General features: G+C 46.3%; 1 protein-coding gene across 3 annotated transcripts in view; it reads left to right on the top strand.

Annotated features, from left to right (window-relative positions):
- The first annotated feature begins 3,200 nt into the window (after positions 1-3,200).
- MTRES1 (mitochondrial transcription rescue factor 1) overlaps positions 3,201-24,254 on the top strand; it is a 30,390-nt gene continuing 9,336 nt past the window's right edge. The window contains exons 1-4 of one of the 3 annotated variants that reach the window (XM_080807192.1): positions 3,201-3,612; positions 10,605-11,083; positions 13,214-13,286; positions 17,375-17,540. In XM_080807192.1, the coding sequence (XP_080663318.1) occupies positions 10,617-11,083; positions 13,214-13,286; positions 17,375-17,540 (706 nt within the window). In that variant the 5' untranslated portion in view covers positions 3,201-3,612; positions 10,605-10,616. Of the gene's footprint in view, positions 3,613-10,604; positions 11,084-13,213; positions 13,287-17,374; positions 18,282-24,254 lie in introns of those variants that run through there. The other 2 variants (XM_080807193.1, XM_080807194.1) reach the window with 2 other exon arrangements.

Below are 24,254 nucleotides of genomic sequence, written 5' to 3'. Positions count from 1 at the left end.
CAAGCATCATAACCCAAATCAGGAACAGGGTTACCAGGATCACAACATGGCTGAACTCCATGGGAGCCACGTCTGCTGCAGGTCACGTACATGATGCAGGTAGTGAGTTCTTGGGAGTTCTGGTGGTACCTGGTTTACCTTCACTGGGAAGACAGGTGAATGGAAAAGGCAACTACACAGAAAAGTGGGCAAGAGTATAAACTGGCAAATTAAAGAAGATAAAATCTGACCAACTATACAAAAAGATACTCAATCTCACTACCAATCAGGGAAAGTTTACAAGTTAAAACTAGGTGTCATTTTCCATCCATATAACTGACAATATTTTAAAAATCTGATGATATGAACTATCGAGAAGGGGGGGGTGGAATATGGCCTTCCTGAGCCTGTACAAATGTAAATTAGGCCATTTTTAGTAAGATTGAGGAAAAACATACTTACGCTAGGTCCCAGGAGATTTCTATTCTAAGTAAACACCCTAGAAACACTTTCAAACACATCGATACCCCCATAAGTGCCCATCACTGCAATGTTTGACAAAACCTAACTATTCTTTAGGAAAGGAGGAAATAAACTGGGAATAATTTATATATGAATTGTATGAAGAAGCCCGAATGAATGTATAAATATGGGAAGAATCTCAAATATAAAGTGAAGTGAAAAAAGTATCACATTATTTCTATTCAATTTTTAAAATTAAATTATCTCATATATCTCATTAATGTGAGAGAACTAGAACTTGTTACTTGTTTGTATGTGGGCAGGAATGATCTAGAAGAGAGAGAAAGATTGATGATTCAGGAAAGAGCAAAGTCAAAAGAATAAGCTCCTTGAGAAAGTAAGAGGATATGGGGTGCAAAGTGGAGGGATGGGGCTTAGTAATGTTCTTAAAATATTTTTGGCGTGGGATGAGCAAGGGGAGGCAGTGGAAAGGAACCTCCTTCTCCAGGTAATTTTTCTCCACTTAAACAAAGAATAAGCAGTAAATAAGTTGTAAGAAGACATACAAGAAAATAAAATCCAGCCCATAACAAGCTTGAGAGTACTAACAGCGAAGTCGCTCCTCCTTCATTAAAAGAAAAAATAACTGTAGGGGCACCTGGATGGCTCAGTGGGTTAAAAGTCTGCCTTAAGTGGTTCAGGTCATTATCCAGGATTCTGGGATTGAGCCCCACATCCAGCTCCCTGCTCAGTGAAGAGCCTGCTTCCCCCTCTCTCTCTCTGCCTGCTGCTCTGCCTACTTGTGCTCTCTCTGTGTCAAATAAATAAAATCTTAAAAAAAAAAAAAACTTTAAATTTACCTACAGGCCCCAACCAAACGCACCACCTGATTTACTCATCTCTTTATGTAAGAGTAAGTATTTGAGCTAAATTAAAATTCTCATCTTGTGATCTGAAGTGGCGTAGCCCTGTTGGCTAAAATGGGAATTTGGTCCACTAGGTGGTCTGAATTTGTGAAAACTACAACTCCCAAAACATTCAAAAGCAGGAGCTCCTGCCCAGGGGAGAAAAAAATGGGATGTTTCTTTCTTTTCTATTTTTTTCTTTCTTGCTTTCTTTTTTTTTAAGTAGGCTCCACACCCAACATGGGGCTTGAACTCATGACCCTGAGATGAAGAGTCACATGCCCCACCAACTGAGCCAGCCAGGCACCCAAGAATGTTTCTGTGGAAAAAAAAATTACAAATCACAAATGTATACTCCCAACCCCCACATACTACTTGTTAATCTCCCAGCAGTTTTTAATATTAATTAGCATTTTAAGTTAAAAACAAACTCGATTCATCTAATGAAATATTTCTTTTTTTATTTTTATATATATATATATTTTTTAAGGTTTTATTTATTTGACAGAGATCACAAGCAGGCAGAGAGGCAGGCAGAGAGGCAGGCAGATAGAGAGGAGGAAGCAGGCTCCCTGCCTAGCAGAGAGCCCGACGCAGGGCTCGATCCCAGGACCCTGGGACCATGACCACAGCCGAAGAGACTTTAACCCACTGAGCCACCCAGGCGCCCCAGTATTTCTTTTTTTAAAAATATTTATTTGACAGACAGAAATCACAACTAGGCAGAGAGGCAGGCAGAGAGACAGGAGGAAGCAGGTTCCCCGCAGAGCAGAGAGCCCGATGCGGGGCTCGATCCCAAGACCCTGGGATCATGACCCGAGCCGGAGGCAGAGGCTTTAACCCACTGAGCCACCCAGGTGCCCCGTATTTCTTTTTTTAAAGGCCAGTGACCAAGCTGGGTCTGTGTAACCCACTATCACTGTATTCTTTTATCTCCTCCTGTAATCACACGTGATCATACAGTAATTTTGTTGGTTTAAAATAATACTGATAAACCCCTATTACCGGCAGACTTAACAATTTATCTGTAACCTTCTACAAATGACTTAAACTAGTAAATGCAACTGTATATCACCCAAAATGTCAACAGTATAAAGTGAGTTGACGGTTGTATGAAGTTGTATCATTTCAACATTTGAAATAATTTGTAACCACTTTCTTACTGTTCAAAGGCAACCAAATAGCCATTGTGTGTAGCAATGAGGAAGCAGCGGAAAATACTGTGCAAAAAACGTGGGAGCTGGTGAGGATGGGAAAGAGAAGGGAAGATGCTCTGATAACGGGCTATTTTTAATTTAACAGAGCACGTATCTGTTATTAATAAACGTATTATTTATTAACACATTAAAAAAGAGTAATGTGGATATGTGTCAAACAGGTTGTCCCTTTGAAGTACTCTCTTTGGTTTCTGGTTCATCTTCTTACGCCGCCAAAGGGCTGTTTCCACAAGGTCCGTGGCTAAGCAGTCTTTTCAGACTTTTTATCTGGCCATCTAATCAGCTACCGCAGGACAGTTATGACCCAGTCACCTCTGAATCACTTTATTCTAGAAAAGATGTTGTGAACTTACCTTATTTTATTAGTAAGTTCTGGCGGGTATGTACATTTTTCTGGAGGCAACGTTATAACTCTCAAAGATGTTCAAAAGGGTTTGTGACCCCAGAAAATCCAAGGACACTGCATGAAGACAAACTCTCTTAAGCCACGTGGAAACCCGCGGCACCGGCTTCCGGGCTCCACTCAGCCGGGGCCTGGCCTCCGCGCAGTCCTCCGAAGCGCGATCTCCAGCAGGGGTCGCTGCATCGCCGCCGCCGCGCCCGCGAAACCCTCCCGGCCCACTCTCGCCGCGGCGGCGCCGACGGAAGGGGCGGGGCCTGGAGGCCCGGGTCCGCCAGGCCGCGGGGAGGGCTCGAGGGAGGGAGGAGCGGTCCCGAAGTGCTAGTAACTGCGCCCCTGTCGGGCGTGTTGTGACCCCGGCTGGAGCCCACTCTGTTGCTTCCCGGCGCGTACTCGTGAAGTAAGGGCGCGACGAGCGCCTCTGCCGTGCCTGCGCTCCTGCCAGGACTCCGCGTGAATCTCCCGCGTCTTGCCCCGGCCCGGCCAGCCTCCGGACGCCCTGTGGACCCGGGGGCTGCGGGGGCCGTGGGGATCCGGTGCGCCGCGGCCGTCCGCGCTTGGGCCCGGCGGCTACTGCAGGCTCCAAACGCAGACCCAGAACTCGAGGACGCAGGTGTCCAGTTTCCTTTGACCTTGAAGACCCGGGAAGGTGCGCAGCCCGCGGGGGTGGGAAGTGTGTCGGGGAAGCCTCCCCAGTTTCCGCGGTCAACCTGAGAGGTCTCCAGAAGGGACGCTTTTCAGTGGCAGTAGGCTGCAAAGCAGTTAGACCGGGTTCTTAATCGAGCAGTGAACAGGCTCACGAACGTGGAGCGATTCCCAGTGTCCCGCAGGTCAAGGGCAGCGTTGCCTCTGTTCCAGACGTTGCTTTGCTTACAGGCGTCAGCTCGTTCACTGTCCTATCTACCCTGAAGATCTGACCGCAGACCTCCGGGCTTCCTGCCGTTTTCCTCTCCACTACTCAGTCCACACCATTGGCAAAGAACTCTTAAAATAACACTTCTGTCAGGTCACTTCCCCGCTTAAGATCTTTCTGTGATTCACATGCTCTCTGGGTCAGGTCCAAACTTTGATAGGTACGGCCTTTGGAGAGCTAGCCTTTTGCTCTTCAATCCAGCTCCAGCATTGTGGGATCTTTTCTGGATTCATTTTTCATGCTTCATTTCTGTTGATCTACTTTCATTCCACAGTGGTTAATTAAGCACTTAACCGTGTGCTACACCGTTGTAGGCATTTGGGATTCAGCAGAGGAAAACAAAAGAGGTGAAGATTTCTATCCTTGAGTTTATATTCTGTTAGGGGAAACAGTCCAAAAAAGAGAAACCCAGTAAGTTGATAGATGAGAAGTGCTATGGAGGGAAAAAATAGAGCAGAGTGAGGGGAGAGTAAGAGGGCAAGATGCTTATTAAATAAAATTGGAATGAGAAGACAGCATTGAGGTGATACTTGAGGAAAGAGCTGAAGAAAATGAGTTATGTATGCAGTTGTCTGGGGTAAGAGATTTCTAGGTGCAGCTGGGGCAAAGACCTTACCCAGAAATGTTCCCTGTCGTATGTGAAGAGCATCAGAAAAGCCAGTGAGGCTGGACCTGAGAGACCAGAAATTGAGAGTGGCAAGAGACTGGAGAATGGGGAGGCCAGATCCCATAGAGCCTGGAACCTTTTCTCACTGCTTTTGTAGGAGTGATACAGTATAAATTATTTCTTGAAAGAATCACAGCTCTGTGGTAAATGGCCTTTATAGTATTGCTGTCATCATCTGTCATGATGGTTTAATCTGTGGTAGCAGTGGAAGTAGTGAGAAGTGATGGGATGCTGGACGTGTTTTGAAGATACAGCCAACATAATTTCCTGACATTGGATATGGATATGAGGGAGAATCAGGAATGACTGGAAACTTCTCTTCTCAGCACCTACAGGGATGGGGTTGTCATTCACTGAGATGGGGAAGGCTACAGGTGGAACAGATTTAGGGCTGGGGACATGTCAGGAGTTTGTTTTTGGACCAATAAAGCTTGAGGTACCTGTTACACACCCAAGTGGAGAAGTCAGGCATTTGGATATTGTGTCTGGGGTTGCCAAGACCGCCCCTAGGTTCACTGATTGACTAGGAACAGGACTTGGCTCTGGCTGGTGGCTTTGATTTATCACAGCAAAAAGATACAAAACACAGTCAGCAAGGGGAGAAGACTCATAGGACCAAGAGTGCAGGAAACCAGGTTGTCTTCCAAGAGTCGTCTCCCAGTGGACTCACATAGGACATGCTTAAGTCCCCAGCAACAAATTGTGACAACATATGTGAAATTTGTCTATCAGGGATGCTCTTTAGAGCCTCTGCCCAGGTGTTGATTGCCTTTAGTCACATGGGCGCTGTCTGCCTGGCATGTACCAAAATTTAAGACTCCCAGAAGGAAAGCAGGTACTCAGCATAAGAAATGGTACAAACAGGGGCACCTGGGTGGCTCGGTTGAGCGACTGCCTTCGGCTCGGGTCATGATCCTGGACTTCCAGGATCGAGTCCCGCATCGGGCTCCCAGCTCCTTGGGGAGTCTGCTTCTCCCTCTGACCTTCTCCTTTCTCATGCTCTCTCTCACTCATTCTCTCTCAAAAAAAAAAAAAAAGAAAAGAAAAGAAACGGTACAAACAGTTTAGACCCAGTGAGCGACTCCTGTCAGTTCTGAGAATGCTGAGAATCCAGAAATCCAGGTTTCCAGAGGCCCACCTTGCAAGCAGGCCTTTCTAAGGATAGTCTCAAGCCTGCTCTATTAACTCTTATGCACAGATACACATGTCTGGAACTTGGGAGAAACGTCTGGAATGGGGATTATAGCTTGGGGAGTAGTTGGCATATAGGAAGTGTTTAAAGCCATGGAAGCGTTTGGTGTCTTGAAAAGCATTTGTCAAAGCTGACAGAACTGAGCTAGAGAAAGTGAATGTGGAAGAGAAGCAAGGCCGAAAACTGAGCCCTGGGAGACATTAAGACGTCTGGGAGAAGGGAAGAAACAGCAGGTAAGGTGGGAGGAAAACTAGAAGCAAGGTGTCCTGGAAGCCAAGTGAAGAAGAGGGGGGTGGTCCGTTGTCTCAGATGCTGCGGCAAAGTCAAAGGAGATGAGGACTGACATGACCTTTTGGGCTTAGAAAATGAGAGGGATTAAGAAGAGTGTAGACAACTGTTTCTGAGGAGTTTTGTTGTAAAGAGGAACTAGAAAAGTTGGGGGGGGTAGTGGGATTAAGAGAAAGTTGGTGATAAGAATAGTACAAAAGACACACAGCATTGGTACCACAGGAGTTTGGAAAAGGGCAGGGGAGGGTGGAGAGGGAGAGTGGGACTTGTGTGGATCCTGGAAGACGGAGAAGCCATGCTAAAAGGACAGACACTTTTCTTTCCAGTGGCAGGATCTTTTCTTCAAGTGGACTGTAAGGAACCCCGGTACTTGCCAGCACTGCTGTTCTAGTCCAAGAGGGGTTCGCCTGGTTAGCTCTCTCTTCCACCACCCCTCCTCTGACCCTTTTGAAAGCTCTGTGTTGGAACTCGGTTCTCAGACCCCCGTAGCCCTGTCATCTCCAGCAAAAATTAGGTTAGCATGTTTTCTCAATCTTATGGTCCTAATGTGCCAGGGTTTGCCAGAGGGTGAAGCAGATCACGAAGAGGGAATAGCTAATCAACGCAAAGGTAATGCTTGGCTCGACATTTTGGTTATGTTGTTTTTCTATGTGAGTATGATTTTATTTATTTTTTTTTAAAGATTTTTTATTTTATTTATTTGACAGAGATCACGGGTAGGCAGAGAGGCAGGCAGAGAGAGGGTGGGGGAAGCAGGCTCCCCGCTGAGCAGAAAGCCAGATGTAGGGCTCGATCCCAGGACCCTGGGATCATGACCTGAGCCGAAGGCAGAGGCTTTAACCCACTGAGCCACCCAGGCGCCCCGTGAGTATGATTTTAAATAGTCATTTTGTGCTAGTAAAAGTTTCCTCGTGTAGGTAAATGTAATGCATTCATGATACATACAAAAAGCAGCATCATTGATGATAATACAAAAATCAGGCATTCCTCATAAAAGATGACAGTGTGGTATAATGGCAGGACTTTGGGAGGGAAATGTGGGATTCCAGAGACTGACAGACAAGACTTCCCTTCCCCAGGATGTTTCCTCTTAGGATTTCTTCTAAGTTGGGGTAGTAGTTCTTCCCACTTCTCTGCTCCTGAAACTATCCATTCTCTCTGGTATTAGACTTGGTGAAAGTTGGTGTTTGTTCAAGAGCAAATGAGACATCAGTTTTATGGAGTAGCAGAAAGAACAGTGGACTTGGAGTCAGAAGACTGACTGATAGTTCAGCATGGTGGTAAAGAGCCTTGACTTACCCAGGGAGCCTGGGTTTGAATCCACTTAGTATATGTGTGACCCTGTCACTGAGATGGGCTGTTTGGAAGGAATAAATGAATGAATAGGTAGAGCGGGGCCTGGCCCATAGTAAACAATGATGGTTAAGACTTGTCGTTGGAATCCTGGCTGTACTGGTTACTAGCTGTATGAACTAGCAGATTGTTAAATTGCTCCAAGTCTCATTTGTGCTCATCTGTAAAATGAGGGCCCTGTGTAAAGTGATCCCGGAGAGGCTGCCCTTTTCATCCCTGCACGCACACGCGGCTCCGGGAGTATTATTCATTGGGAGGAATGTGCACCCAGGTTCTCAGCTCGCAGGCATATGTACAGCCTTTGGCATCACACCTGATAGCAAAACAGGCTTCGCTGAAGTCACTTAGGCCAGTGTTTTCAAACTTTTTTTTTTTTACTATTATCTTTACTAAATACATTTTCCATGGTGACCCAGGATGTGTGTATGTATACTTACATACGTGTATATGTATTATAATGAAAGTTTCATAAAGCAGTATTTACTCTTACTGTATGTGATATACTGCTATACATTTCAGTTTTAGTTCTTTTTAAAAAAATTCTTTTTTAATTTAGTTGTTTGACAGCAAGAGAGAAAGCACGGGAGAGCACAAGCAGAGGGAGAGGGAGAAGCTCAGCAGGGAGCCTGACGCCAGGTTTTGGGGAGCGATTCCAGGATCCCGAGATCATGACCTGAGCTTAAGGCAGACGCTTCACTGACTGAGCCCCCCAGGCATTCCCAGTTTTGGTTCTTGAAAAGTAAAAATTTTATAATGGCTCATGACCCACAGTTTGAAAAAGATAGGCAAATTATCATCATTAATGCCCATCTTTATCTTTTGTATTATAAGAGCATCTTACTAACCAATCATTTCTGAGGCTGATAGAAAGCTGTGGCCTCTTATGGTTAACCTTCTTGTGTGTTTGGGATGGGCAGAAAGGTATGAAAGGCTCTGCTTATGAGAGAATTACTTTTCTTAAAATTACACTGTGAAGGATATATGTTAAAATTTTAAAAGTCATTGTCATAGAGTGAATATGGGTGGTTTGAGTTTTCTTTTATTCTTTTCAAATTTTCTACCTGAAAATGTTTCACATACTAATCATTAAAATCTTCTTTCTCTTAAATTATGGTAATAAGAGTAGCAACTTCAACTTAAAAAAAAAAATCTTTACTTGGTAAAAAGTCCACCATTAGGTAACTTTTTTTTTTTAAGGTTTTAAGTAATATCTGCACCCAGTGTGGGGCTCGAACCCATTACTTGAGGTCCAGAGTCACATATTCCACCAACTGAGCCAGCCAGGAACTCCTTAATTTTTGATTGTAGTGATCCTTGAAATACAAAGTCTAGGAACTACTGAAATACACTATTTTCTTTCTTTATACCGATTTCTATAAAATTTGAGGGTTTTTTCTATGCATAGTTATTATTCATTCATAGTTATTATTCATATCATTCATTCATTAAATTAGATCGAATATGTATAAGAATGATTTGTTTCAATATTTCTCTTTAAGGTGCTTCTGATAGTTTCCATTCAGTATTTTAGAGCACTCTGAGGATTTTATAACATTCAAAAATTATTTTAAATTCTAGTTCTGGGGGCATCTGGGTGGCTCAGTGTGTTAAGCCTCTGCCTTCGGCCAAGGTCATGATCTCAGGGTCCTGGGATCGAGCCCCGCATCAGGCTCTCTGCTTGGTGGGGAGCGTGCTTCCCCCCTCTCTGCTTGCCTCTCTGCCTACTTGTGATCTGTCTCTCTGTCAAATATGAAATCTTAAAAATAAATAAATAAATAAATAAATTCTAGCTCTGTTGAAAAGCAACCCTTAAATTATGCCGGCTTTATTTCCCAGTTAAGACTCAGATTGGGGTCCCAACAGCAGTGAGATAGAGTTGAGTTCATGTTGTCTACCCTGATCATGCCAATAAAAGTAAGAGCCAAGATGTTAACAAATATAACTTGGGGAGCACCTGGGTGGCTCAGTGGGTTAAGCCTCTACCTTCGGTTCCTGTCATGATCTCAGGGTCCTGGGATCGAGTCCCACATCTGGCTCTCTGCTCAGAGGGGAGCCTGCTTCCCCCTCTCTCCCTGCCTGCCTCTCTGCCTATTTGTGATCTCTCTGTCTCTCTCCCTCTCTTTCTCTCAAATAAATAAATAAAATCTTTAAAATATATATATAACTTGGAAGTAGCTAGCTGTGTGCTTTTGAGTGGGCTTACAGGTAATTACTGTTGTAAGCTTTGTGATGAAAGGAGGAAGGAAAAATCATTGAAACCATCATCAAAGAAATCTGTCTGAAGGTATAGCCTTGGCACCATGGAAAGTCATTCACAGACTTAAGGTTTGAGGATATGGACCACATGGCAACCCTTCTCATGTTACTAAATCATGACCTCTAAAGCCATCTTGATGTACTTGGGAGGGTTTGCTACCATCATAATAAGATGGTTTCTGCTGCCCTTGAGGTAACCTAGGAATTGGCTACTCTCTGGCACGTCAGCACCTTAGCGCCTCAGGGTCTCCTGGCGTGTTCTGCTTGCTAAAGCCTCAAACAATAGGAGAAAGAAGGTAAAAGGTAACCATGTCCGGTCTCCTCCTTGCTAGCTCTGATTTGCTGGGGTTGGGGGTTGAAATAAAGTCTAGAGATTCACTCTGGGTTTTGTAAGTCATGACTTGGTGTCCTTCCTTGACAAAGTCAGTATTGTAAGGATGTGACATATGTCAGCTAATAGTCTTTCTGTCCGTGAGATTTTTAAGGTTTTATTTATTTATTTGAGAGAGAAAGAGAGAGCAAGAATGAGGCGGGGAGGGTCAGAGGGAGAAGCAGACACCCTGCTGAGCAGGGACTCCAATGCGCAACTCCCATCATGACCTGAGCTGAAGGCAGTCCCTTACCTAGCTGAGCCACCCAGGTGCCTGAGATCATTTTCTTAAAACCTTTGAGAAGAAGTGTTAATATTTTTCAGTAGCAGTCAGTATCTAAGCCAATTTGGCAGATGGACAAGAGGAGAACCGGTGTGTTCACACGTCTTAGTATCTAGTTCCACCGTCCTAAGGGAAGCACAGCTAGACGACTCAAAATGGAAAAGCGCATGGCCCTGGCTATGTGCAAACCAATATGGTCTTTTGTAGGGGAGAATAAGTACAGTACTCATGTGGAGTGGTCGTGGTATGCATGGTTTATGTTGTAAGAATGCCAGGACACTGCACTTGTGACATACAACTGAATTACTGTCTGTTTCAGGTTATATGCGCCATGGCTATGACGGGTGTCAGATTCCCTGCCAGTGTTCTGAGAAAGCCAGATGCCTGGATTGGACTGTGGGGCGCGCTGCAAGGGACACCTTCATCGAAACTCTGTGCTTCTTGGAATCGATACTTCTATTTTTCTAGTACCCAGTTAAACACATCAAATTGTAAAACGTTTTTCCGTAACATTTTCTCGCTGAGACTCCCAGGCCTTGTAGTATCTCCAGAATACATTTTCCCCCTTTCTGTAAGACTTAAGAGTAATATAAGCTCTAAGAAGTCCACCAAGAAGACTCTGCAGAAGGCCGAGGATGACGAGGACTCTGAGGAAGAGAGTGACCATGAGATGAGTGAGCAAGAAGAGGGGCTTGAGGAAGACCCCAGTGTGGTCAAAGACTACAAAGACCTGGAGAAAGTGGTGCAGTCTTTTCGGTACGATGTCATCCTAAAGACAGGCCTAGATGTCGGCAGAAAGTAAGTCTGATGTGCGTTTTATTACAAAATGCTTTGTCTTCTTGTCATTTTAACTTAGTAGTTCGCATCACTCAGCCCATCTGTGGTGAGGGGAGCCACAGATATGGGATGACCTTCCGGTCACCTGTTGCAGTTGTTTCTGGCTACAGACGAGAACCCTGACTCCAGCAGCAAGGCAGGGCACCGCCGCACATCCCCTGTGCCGTATTTCCCTGATTCTAAGACACAGTCGACTCTTAAGATGAGCCATCGATTTCATACCAGCGTCTTGAGGAAAGTCATGACCGCATTAGAGTATATAGCAAGAGGAATCCAGGCCTGGGGTTCACAAATGCCACAGGATAAGAAGGTACCTTTTAGAAACAACAGAAGCCGTGTCATGTGGTCAAGAACGCAGGCTGTGTAACTAGACCTTCGTGCTCTGTGTGAGCCTGGGCAAGTTCCTTGAATTCTCTAGCTTCAGTTTTCTCATCTGTAGAATGTAAAGTAGCACCTACTTTAGAAGTTGGTGCTTCTCTGCCTAAAGCATCTTAATGGATGGAACTAGAGGGTCTTATGCTAAGCAAAATAAGAGAAAGACAAATGCCATATGATTTCCCTTGTATGTGGAATTTAAGAAACAGAACAGATGGGGGTGCCTGGGTGGCTCAGTGGGTTGAAGCCGCTGCCTTCGGCTCGGGTCATGATCCCAGGGTCCTGGGATCGAGTCCCACGTCGGGCTCTCTGCTCGGCGGCGAGCCTGCTTCCCTTCCTCTCTCTCTGCCTGCCTCTCTGCCTATCTGTGATCTCTGTCTGTCAAATTAAATAAAATCTTTAAAAAAAAAAAAAGAAACAGAACAGATGAACGTAGGGGAAGGGAAGGAAAGATAAGACAAAAACAGGGAGACAAACCATGAGAGACTCTTAACTCTAGGAAACAAACTGAGGGGTGCTGCAGTGGGGAGGGGTGCTGCAGTGGGGAGGGGTGTTAACTGGACAATGGGCATTAAGGAGGGCACGTGATGTGATGATCACTGGGTGTTAATGCAACTGATGAATCCCTGAACTCTACTCTGAAAGTAAGAATGTGCTGTGTGTTAAATTGAATTTAAATTTAAAAAAATAACAGAGCAGTGCCTGACACATAGTAGGTACTCATTGTATGTTAGCTGTTACAAAGAAAATTCTGTGTGTTCATATGTAGTGCGTAGAGATGTTAAGTGGAACTTTCAGGATTTCTTTAGTATTCTTGTTCTCCCTGCTAGACTAATTATACAAGAATAGTGACCCTCATTGTTCTTTCATTCGTTTAGCAGTCATTGTGTGCATACTGCATGCGAGATAAGAATCATGGTATGGATAATATGTTCAGATTTCCATGTGCAATTTATACCTTTATGACCTAATTTCACGGCGTAGTCTAATTTTTTAATCCATGACACTTAAGGACTCGTAAAGATGACTGAGCCCATAGGCCTCCCCATGGGGATTTACTGAATATGCTCTAAAATCTGGCCAACTTGTAAGGGGGAACTCTCTCTCCCCCAGAGAAGTAGCTGCTGCTGTTATAAGCAGAACCCCAGATGTTAACCACCTGGAGTCTGAGCGGCAAGAGAAGAGCTCACTGATTCTGCCAGCGCTCTCTCCTGGTCCGGTTGCCCTAGTGACTGAATGGAGAGATCGGTGGCTGCGGGATTGGAGTTTCCCCACCTCAGTGCAGACTCGCAGAGGATTTGCTAATGGCCTCACCATACGTGTGGTGCCTGTTTTTTTTCTCAGAGCCTGGAGCCCTTTGGTGGTCCTGAATCCTGGTAGCTCCCGCTTTGCAGGTGGCTGCTGCAGGAGGCGGGGGGGTGGGTACCCCGAGCCCTCCCAGAGCTTACCTGCCCGGTGATGTCCGTGGGTCTCTGCCACAGTTTGGCGTCCGTTCAGAAGGGCCCCTGGGTCTCGCTGTTTGAGATACACGTGGGAGCAGTTGACTCCCCCTTTCCCAGCAGCCAGAATGGAGGCTTTGTGGAGAGGCTGGTCCCTGTCAGAATGAGCCTTAATGGCAGCTGTTTTTTTTTTTTTCAGACCTATGTAATTGTTTTGAATGTATTTCTGTTTCAAAGCATTTGACTTTTTTCTTTTTCTTTTTTTTTTTTTTTTTAGTAAAGTGGAAGATGCATTCTACAAAGGTGAACTCAGGCTGAACGGGGAGAAATTGTGGAAGAAAAGCAGAACGGTGAGCTATTCTGACAGCAGATATTTTTGTCTCTTTCTCTGCCAGTACTCAGTGCCACCCCGACTTACCCTCAGGGGGCATCAGTGACCCCTTGTGTGTGTCTGTGTTTCACGCTCTGTGACTCCCCAGAGGCCTGGTCAAGCTAGCGAGAATCACCAGCCAACTTGGTGACACAGACCACTTGCTCTTCTGCAGCCTTGATGTCCTTAAGAGAAAACTTTCCTTTTTTCCTTAAAATTTTAAGACGGACCACTATCACAGTTGGCAAAAATCCGTTAACCGAGTCATTCGTCCCATGAAAAGCTAATAATGAGACTGAGAAGAGTTGATTGTGTAGCGGTCCCGGTGGACTGCTGTTAGCTGAGTGAGTGTGTGATTCTGGTCAGTTGGGCAGCACCCGCGACACTTGCCGCATGCCCTGCTCTGCACGCAAAGCAGCCATTAGAAAAGACACTTCCTGTTTTCTAACAGGTCCATAGCAATACTGTCGTTAAGTGAAAGAAATCAGGTATAAGAAAATGTATTTCCAGCATCCAGTGTTGTTATAAATCATACATACACACACACGCGCGTGTGCGCACACACACATACGTGTGTGTGTGTGTGTAAGTTGTGAATTCTTGTAGAAATAAGTTGCAGGTATACATACGTCTAGAATTAGTAATACTAGTATTTATCTTTGGGCCATTATAGGTTATATTTATTCTTTCTATTTTCTGAATTTTTTATAAGTATAGATCACTTTCATAATTGGAAAAACAGTAATGATAGTAAAAGTTAACAAAGCACAAAAAAAGGTGTATGACAGAGACTGTTTAAAAAAAGTTTGGGAGGGGGATGCCTGGTGGCTCAGGTGGTTAAGCATCTGCCTTTGGCTTAGGTCATGATCCCAGTGTCCTGGGATCAGGGGGCTGCGGGATCAGCAGGGAGCCAGCGTCTCCCTCTCCCTCTTCTACTCCGCCTTCCTCATGCACGCACTCTCTGTGTGTCTCCATCTCAAATGAGTAAATAAAAATCTTTTAAAAAAAAGCTTGGAAGACACAGACATACGAGGCATCAGCAGACATAATCTCACTCTTAGTGTCTAGAGAACAAATGTTCCCAGGAAGTCAGACACACTTTTGTAGGTGGCTTCGAAGCTTGTTTCATGTTTCACAACTCCCCTGGGGATGGAGGGCTTGAACTACATCCTTTTGCTCTGGGGCAGGGGAGGGTGTGAGCTGTTGGCCGTGGATCCGGATCAGCACTGAGGCTTTCTTCAGAGACCTTGCTCTCTGGGATCCTACAGGCTCTCATGGCTAAACAGACAGGAGGAGGGGGCACTCCCCAGTGCTCGTCTCAGCCGCACAGTCCCAGGGTCTGTGGTCTGTGATGGCACCCGACCCGGCAGGTTCAGCATGTCAGTCATGGCTCTGTGAGCTGCGGGAAATCAGGCGCTACAGACGTGCCTCTGGAGATCAGGCTCTTCTTGTCCCATAATTGCTTTTGCCTGCTTGTAGCCCTGCCCCCTCTCCTCAGCCGCAGTGTTCCTAAGGCAGGACCTGCTCTGGGTGCGCCACGCCTCTGTGCCAGGGCCTCATTTACAAACGCCACAAGTCCATCTTCCCCCCTCTGCTTTGAGATGTTGTTAACTACAGTCTAATTGCTGCTGCTGCATTCTGCCTTGGGTGTTCTCTTGTCTCGGCTGCCTTCCAGATTTCTCCTGAGGGTCAGCAGAGGAAGGGGCCAGTGTTAACACTCGACTGCCTTGTTACTAGGAGGCCTGTAGCCATAGTAACTGCAGCTAAGGGGAGATTTGAAATGTAGATATTTGGAACAGCCCTTAATCCCAACCAGTGTTGCTTTGTGTCTGCTGTGCTGTCTCCCGCATGAACGAGGACAGGCCCTTGCAGGGAATAAAGGACACCTCCCCTTCTGAGGCCTGCCGCACGGGGCTGTGCCTGGCCACTGGCCCTGAAGGGTCAGGCGGGTTTGTGGTGCTGCAGCTCGGAGCAGGCTGCCTGTCTGTGCTGTGGCGAGCCAGGGCCTGCTGACTTACACAAAAGGACTGAAGCTTCCTAAACTCCCTGCTCCCCGGGATTGACTGGCTAAAGGAAAAGCCTTCCTTCCCTGCTCGCTGCCTTAGAAGTAAGCTCCCAGAGGCCTCTGCTGCTCAGCCGCACGCAGGACACACAGCAGATTGTGAAGGGATACAAAGGAGGGTTGCGGTTGGCTCTGTGTATATTTTGTATCACATGCGTATGTTACTTATTAAAAAGTGAATTTTAATAAAGCCATGCTGAAAAATGTAAAAGCATTCAAAATGCTCTCAAACCTTGTACTTCTGGACATTGATTTTTTTTTTTTTAAGATTTTATGATTTTAGAGAGAGTGTAAGAGAAAGAGAACACGAGTGGGGTGAGGGGCAGTAGGAGAAGCAGACTCCCTGCCAAGCAGGGAGCCCAGTGTGGGATTCGATCCTGGGACTCCAGGATCATACCCGAGCGAAAGGCAGACGCTTAACCGATGAGCCACCCAGGCGCCCCGGACATTGATTTTAAATATCCACACAGTTGGGGTAAATGGTCTTTTTTTTTTTTTTTTCCCCTATTAATTGAACTCATGAGAACTATAGGAGGACAGACCCCCTAGATGATGCCTAGGTCAGCCCATCCTTCAGACCCAGGGGAGAAGCAGTCTTCATGCTTCCTTACGGTTTGAGCCTTTTTGCTTCTCAGCCCAGAGGGGAAAAGGGTAATGGTTTATAACCAGCTGCTGTGTGAGTTTCGCATGTAACTGCTCTAGGCTGACGAGTGTGGCATGGTGGCAGAGGTGTGTATTCCCACGTTGTGGACCGAATACTGGGCCCTTGAATGGGTGGGAGAACAAATATGAGTTTGCCCAGGTAAGGTGCAGATGTTTTTGACAGCATGAATTTAGGACTGCCTCAGAGAGCATTAATCAGAATATAAGGTACAAGTGGCACCATACTTTTTAAACAGAAACCCTCCAGTAGACTCTTAAATGGCCTTGTGTGCCCACTTTGAGTCCATGGCCCACACATGGGGTTGCTGCCCACCTCCTGGGAAGCCGTGGTGAGTGGTCTGAGATGGCCCCAGTCAGTCCTGGCTTGTGTCCTAGAGGAAAAAACATACGACACCTGGGTCCGTTTAGCTCCTTCCCGAGTCACTGGGCAGATCCTGGAATCCTGACCTGCCAGGACCAGGTGCCCACCATGGGCTGTCCCTGGCAACAGTGCTGTGACTGCCTTGGGACATGCCCGGGACTACTCAGCCTAAGGGTCCCACCTGAGCAAGAATGGGTTTGACGTTAGCCCTTTGAACCCATTGAGTCAGCATCCAACTTGATCCTTCTGTCTTTGTGAACCGAGTCCTGTCTTCTTGACGATGTGGCATCACCGGGGCTAATCAGTGCTAGAGAAGAAGTTTACCATTTCTCTAAGAGATACAGCTGAATGTTCTTCCACAGCGGCTAATTTTCAACAGACTGCCCCATCCCCAGTTACATAGCTCATCTGGGTCGAAATCAATGACAAGTTACACTGGAAATTATTTTCTCAGTGCTGGCAGTAATTACTATGCACATACTCTCTCTGATTGTGCCCCGCTTTCTTTGCCTCTTGTCACTGTACCAAAACAGATCCCTCCGTGTGTTTCCTTCAGTCATCCAGTAGAGGTGAGCGAGTGGGCCACACCACACCAGAGCTGCCGTAAGCAGGCAGCTGTCTAGGTCTGAGGGAAGCACATGGATGGCATTGGGCACGAGTGTTTGAGGCATCCCCTGAGCGAGGCCCTTTCACCTGGAGGCACCAGGGATAAGGGACGGTTTCAGCAGAATCACTACCTTTCTCACGTGGCCCTCTGGGTAATGATGGTTCCCGGATAAAAACTCAAAGCAAGGACATTGGCAGGGCACCTGGCCAGCTCAGTCAGTGGAGCATGCAACTCTTGATCTCAGGGCCGTGAGTTGTCGAGCCCCATGTTGGGTATAAAGGTGACTAAAAAAATAAACTTAAAAAAAAAGAGATATTTGCATTAGCCTGCGTTTCCCAAAATGCAATGAAGGCTGAGTTTTCTTTCCATTTTCAGGTGAAAGTGGGAGATACATTGGATCTTCTGATTGGAGAGGATAAAGAAGCAGAAACAGAGACAGTAATGAGGGTTCTCCTGAAAAAAGTGTTGGAGGAGAAAACAGAAAGTGAAAAGTACAGAGTGGTGTTACGCCGGTGGAAAAAGTTAAAGTTGCCTAAAAAGAGTATGTCTAAATAAATGGATTGCTTTATATTAATAAAACTGCTTTCTAGTGATGGAGGGAAGGGCCAGCTTCAAAAGAGGACATTTTTATTAAAATAAAGTCACCTCACCTTTAGTGGAATCTGCGGAGCTCTTTTATGGAAATGGGGATCCATAGCTTGGAGACACTGCCCGTGGCCTGGAATCCTCTCCAGGGCTTGATTCGTGCTCGCTTTGACCTCATTTTGGCCTCATGAGCATGAATGAGATGTGTCCTGAGTGAACTAACCCCAGAGAGAGTTTTAATGCCAAGCCTGCTGTTCCGCACAGTAACTACCTCGGGAATCTGTGTAAAATAAACTGGCCTTGTTGTTTGTGCCTTCGTTTCAGTTTTATCCCTGCTGACCAGCTTCCCTGGGTTCAGACTTCTTCATGGCAAAACCAGTTGAAGTCAAGGTCACCCTTCATATCCGTGGGGAGACCCCTTTCTCCACCAGCCCTTCTGAATTACCGATTTGTGAGCTTTCGTTCCCTTCAGTTTGTCCTCAGAAGGATGGATAGGTGACGTTGTTCCACCTCACTGCAAATGGGCTAGTTAGGGCCCATTTAACAGTAATCGTTTAGGGCAGGGGGCCCCAGAGGCCTTTTTTATGGCATTCAAGAATGGTTTTTACATTTTTAAAACATTGTTAAAAGAAGGAAGGAAAATATGACAGAGGCCTTAGGTAGCCCACAAAGCCTAAAATAGTTACTATCTGACCTTTTACAGAAAAAAAAATAGGATGACCTGTGTCCCAGCTTAGGGTAATAAGCTGAGAGTTTAATTTTCAGGTGAAAGTAGATTTTAGGGGGCGCCTGGGTGGCTCAGTCATTAAGCGTCTGCCTTCGGCTCGGGTCATGATCCCAGGGTCCTGGGATCGAGGCCCGAATCGGGCTCCCTGCTCAGCTTCTCCCTCCCCCATTCCCCCTGCTTGTGTTCCCTCTCTCTGTGTCTCTCTCTGTCAAATAAATTTTAAAAATCTTAAAAAAAAAAAAAGTAGATTTTAGTAGTAGGTTTTAAGGGAAACACACACATTATCAACGAAGAGAACAAAGAGAGACCGATTATTCTAATTCTCAAGAAAGTGCTATAAAAAGGAGAAAGTCTAAAAAAATAGTATTAGAAGGGACACACATAATATATGTCATCCAAGAAGAGGACATCTGCAGAAATAAATTGGTTTGTAGACTCCCAGAACAGTTTCCTAGCACTAGAAGAGTCCGCTCAAGTAGAGACCCATTAGATGGTGTCATGGAAAAAAGACTGGCTGTGCCTGGGTCCTTTTATTGCCCTCCATAAATTCTTGAGAATTCAGGTTAACTGACAGTGAAGGGAAACTTCTGTGGCCCAAAGCAGGGGGATGTCTGGGCCCATGAGTATGGAGGCCTTAACACCTTGAATTTCAGAAGACTCCAAAAAATTGATCTTTATTTGAAAGCTTAGGCAAGCTCTCAGGAAGAAAGACTACATAATATGCAGAGCAACAGAGGGAATGTTTCGGTTTTACCACTTGTTAATTGGACTTTACTGAGTTACCAGTAAAAACTTTAATTTTAACAGGACTTAGTTATGAATTATAATTTAGGAGACTAATGTCTTTACTTTTTCTCACTTCCTCTACTTCCGTCCTTGTCTCGCTCTCCGTCTCTCTTCCTCCTTCCCACTCTCCTCTTGACTTCTCTTTAGAAAGTTGTAGAAAGACTAAGAAGTCTTGTGTGGTGAGTGGCAGCGTGACCTAGGGATGTGTCAGGGGTCCTGGTTTTTAGGCTCAGTCTTGCCATTAGTAAGTCGGGTTACCTTGGTTACAGTTTGACCTCAGTCTCTGGGCTTCAGCTTCCTCATTGGTCAAATGGGGGCCGGGGTACTAATTGCCTTACCTTGTCATGTGTTCAGAGGAAGGAGAAAATCAAAATGTGTTGTATGAGGTAAGAGGAGCTATTGTTAGCTAGGAAGCAGGAAAAAACCACTTGAAAGGCTTTTTGAAGCTTTTGGTAATTAGGACCTCACCTAGCTGTTTGCAGTGTTCAGGGCCGCACGCCAGACCTCTCTGTTTTAAAAAATCAAACTAAAAAAAAAAATCTCATGGAGAATGTTGGTTTGGCGAGGGCACGTGGCAAAAACTGAGCTCTTACGGTTGTCTGCAGTGCGAGGGACTTGGAACACCGTTATGAAATAGCAGAAACAAAAGCAATTTGTAAGGATTCACAGAACTCTCGAAACTCATCCATTACTTGACCCAAATGACGGTTGCTTTCTAGGCCACTGTGGCAACACCACCTCCGTGAAAATTAAAATTGGAAAAGATTAAAGATGTATATGTTTCTAGTGCAGTGGTTCTCAACCAGGGGTGATTTCACGTTGGGCAATGTCTAGAGACCTCTCGAGTGTCACAACCTGGGGGGGGGTGGTGGTTAGGGACATCAAGTAGATAGGGACCAGTGATGCCTCTACACGTCCTGCAGTGACAGGACACCCCACAATGAAGTTACTGGACCCCAAATGAGTAGAGATGAGGTTGAGACACCCTGCTCTAATGGGACGGCAAGATTTTTTTTTTTTAAGTTATGACTACTTTGGTAGAGGCTGATCTAGCCCTTTTATCAGTAATGATGGCTAATTCTTTCAAAGAAGTAGCTGCCCTCTAGGAAATACGATGCTAGTAGAATTTCTCTGCCAAATAGCATCTGTTGTCTTCCCTGGAAAATTACATAGATGGCTAGGCTATCATTTCATCATCTTTTTAACATTTTGTAGAGAAAAGTAGACATGTGGGGGATTATTTCTTAAGTCACAGTTTATTTGGTCAGTGATGACTGGGGAGATGGAAACATAAGTAGCATTTTTTAAGAAGCTGAAAAGAAAGATTGTGGTTGGGGTGCTGGTGTACGTTCCGTGAACCTTCTAAAGGTGCAGCCTGTATCCAGCAAGTAAAGTGACACTCGGCTCAAGTTCTGCCTCATCTCGGTCACACACATTTGGGCTCGCAGAAAGGTGCCGTCAGATAATCAGTGAGCTTACTGACAATTGCCAGGGAGTAGTGTAGGACATTAGAAACTCTGTGGAGTGGACTGGAGAGCAGAAAGAGGGCATCTCCCAAACTGCTTTCAGCGGGTCACGTAGGAAGTTAGAAGTCACCCGTGGTAGTATTTTCACCATGGAAATCGCGATCATCAGAAACCAGTACTTATTTTTCCCTTGGAGAGTCATTTCTTAAACATCTACCAGCACATCACTGGGCGGGACTGCGGATACACACCCGCAAGTTTTCCACTGGAAGTGCCTAGCACTGTGGGCGGAGCCTCAGCCAGCCCCAGCGCCAGCCGGCTTGCTCCCCTTGGCTAGTCTGGGTGTAAAGAGATGCGGTTGCTTTTACCAGGCATTCTTCGTAAATTCTTTTCCTGTACAGGAAAGGCCCCACAACCTGCTGTTCCTTCTGCCGTTGGTAGCTGCTGCTCCCGTAATCCGTCCCCTGGAATTTCTCTGAAGGCCCTGAGGTGGGAGGCAGCTTTCGGAGACTGCCGCTTTCCTGTTCCTCTCAAAGACCTGCACGTTGGATTAAGGGTTTTTTTGTTCGTTTTTGGTTAAGCAGGCATATCAGAAGCAGGCCAGTGAAAGTAGGCATTTGCAAGGACATGCAGATGTCCTCGAGGACATGGATCACACACGATGCCCTTCTCGATTCTTCGGTAGAGATGTCATCTGTACCCAGTGGGCCTTCTATCTTGGGACTTTATTTTTTCAGAGAGAGAGAAAGTATGGGGATGGGGAGGGGTGGCAGAGGGAGAGGAGGAGAGAAAGACCCTTAAGCAGACTCCATAACCAGTAAGGAGCCTGGTGTGGGGCTCGGTCTCCCAACCCTGAGATCATGACCTGAGCCAAAAAGTTTACTGCATGGAGCCATGTAAGGCATGGCACTGAAATCCCGAGCACGGACTTCGGAGTCAAGCCAGTCGTCATTAGCAGCACCTGGCTCTGCCAGCTGTCTGACCTTGACCAAGTTACTCAACCTCTAGAAGCAGCCCCATCTGTAAAATGGGGGAGAGAAACAGGGTTCCTGTGAGGATTAAATGAAATAACATATGTCAAGTCCCTAAGCCATTAGTGGGCTCAGAAAAAGGGAGCACTTACAAAAACCTGAACTCCCTGTAATTTAAGGACCCATCATCACTTCTGACTACATAGCTGCCACACTGTAGGAGCTTCTGGAAGGATGAGCTATGGCGTAACATGTTCTCCACCTCTGTCAAGGACACAGTTCGCCATCCAGAACACAAACTCCCTTTAGAAGAACAAATGAATTCTTACACCTTAAACTAAAATCAACGAACAGGCTTCCCCCTGTAGAACTAGGCTCTGGCTAAAGCCACGTTTGGCCAGTGCTCCTAGGCCATGCTGCGTAAGCATTTGTAAACCTGCGTCTTCCCGCTGACCTGAGATTTCATTTATTGCTAGTTAAGAAGCAGTTTTATTTGAACACAATGGGAAACCATTTATTCCAGCTGAGATCTATTTCTAATAATTGGAAAAGGGCTAAGCCTTTGGTTTTCTGTGACACGTACAGCCTACCTTGTGAAGTCACTGGCACAGGGGACCTCGGAGTGTGGCCCTGGACCAGCAGGGCCAGCATCACCTGGAAACTTGGCAGGGATGCAAATTCCTAGGCCCCATCCAAACCCACCGAAGCCTACCAGGGCCCACTGGTCTGGCTTAACATCCCCTCTGGTAGTCTGACCCCAGCGGATGCTGATGGAGGCTTAACCCAGATCCCCTTCACCGGAGCACCCATTCCCTCGCGGCAGAGGGCCCGCTAACCGCTCCTGCTTGCAGCGGCCCTTCTGGAGCTCAGTCCTTGGCCCTCTTGCCAGGAGAGCTGCCCTTTTCCAACCTGACGAAGACCTCTAACAAGGACCAACCAGCACCTCTGCCTCACCTGGGACTAATTCTGCCAAACAATCCATAGGTCTAGGGCTTTCCAGAATGGGGATGAAACTGGACAGCAGTGGAGACCCACGCCCTAGCTCCTGGCCTTCCCCGGCCTCCGCTGCATCCCTCCTGCCCCTTCTCCTGAGGACAAGCCCACCGCCACTCTCACGGGAAGGCTCAGGTTCTGCCCCAAGGGAATCCAATCCATGGCGGTTCCTCTTCACAAACTCTTCCCAGGTGTGCTCACTGGTCCCAGAACAGGGCTCTCCACAGTCGCCGGTGATCTCACACACAGATCTGAAACCAGCACACCTGCATCTGAGATCAGACAAACTGGGGCTTAGAGGACGTGGGTGGTCAAGGACACCAGTGACTTGCACTTGTTTTCGGATCTGAATCTTGTGTGTGCTATGGCTCAGAGGGTGTTCAGCAGCCAGACTGGTGTGCTGTTGCAGAAACGGACCAACGGGTTTAAACCCTGACACCGCAATTCGCCAGGTGCGCAAACTTGGGCGAGAAACCTACTTCTCTCTGCTTCCTCACCACAAAACAAATCATGGTTCCCAAGACACTCATTTTTAGGAGAATTAAAGGAGAGTATATGCACCCCTCAGGGCCATACCATACCTTTCTTAATAGGCACAATTCTGGAACTTACCTCACGGGTTTTTTTTTTTTTTAAAGATTTTATTTATTTGACAGAGACATCACAAGTAGGCAGAGAGGCAGGCAGAGAGAGAGAAAGAAGCAGGCTCCCCTCTGAGCAGAGAGCCCGATGCGGGGCTCGATCCCAGAACCCTGAGATCATGACCTGAGCCCAAGGCAGAGGCCTAACCCACTGGGCCACCCAGGCGCCCCCCTCGTGGGGTTTTTGAGACCATCATTAAGGTTGGGCTCTCAGCAGCGTGGCCAGCACGTGTATGTACTTGGTGAATGTGAGAGGCTGTTACAGCGAGTAGGGAAGGAGTGTTCGTCTCGCCTTTCTCACCACTGGCCGCAGGGGATGGTGGGGGACAGTTACGTTTGTTTAGAAGCTTCCCCAAAGAGGCCATTGCCTGTCACCATTCCAGTGATCATGATAATTAACTTCGTGTGTGGTTCTTATCTCCAAGAACTAGATTTTATAAGTAAGCTCACAGATAACTGAAATCCTGTGACTTCTCTTTTGGGCAGAAAACAAACATACCCACAGCCAGAATGCAAAGAATTTAGTCTTCCTTCAAGTCTTGCTTAAACTTGTTACTCCAGCCCCCGACTGGCCCTAACCTGCTGACGAGGCTCACACACACACACAAGTGTCAGGATTCACAGCAGAGCGGAGTCCCTGGGAAAAGTATCCCAATCACGAGCCACAAGTTTCTATCTTCGTGACCCTTGGCCAAAAACAATGTTCCTCTGACGGCTTGAGATGGTATTTTTACTATGAATATGAAATAATTTATAATAGCCAAAGAGAAGAGGTAAGAAAAAACACGTAACCTCTTGTTCTCAGTTAATAATATGTTACCTTTGAGGAACTAAATCCCATTGACTCCAAAGTGAGAGGAAAAAAAGGCAGGGGGTGGGGGGGGCTTTGAAATGAAGCTCTGCAGGCTTGGTCCTTGGTCGCAGAGCTGGGCTGGCACCTGACCAGTAAAGGTATGAAAAGGTCACATGCGCCTCTCACTGTGTGGCCAGGAAGTGGTTCGTGTAGAAAAGGATTAGGATTTATTTGGCTATTTCTGTCATTCAGCTGCAGCCAACTGAAATCCTGTGAACTGTGCCACGGTCACC

The sequence above is a fragment of the Martes martes genome, assembly GCF_963455335.1.
Source record: "Martes martes genome assembly, chromosome: 6".
In the NCBI taxonomy this organism is placed as follows: Eukaryota; Metazoa; Chordata; class Mammalia; order Carnivora; family Mustelidae; genus Martes; species Martes martes.
Note: the sequence above shows the minus strand (reverse complement) of the source record. Positions and strands in the feature narration are given on the sequence as shown.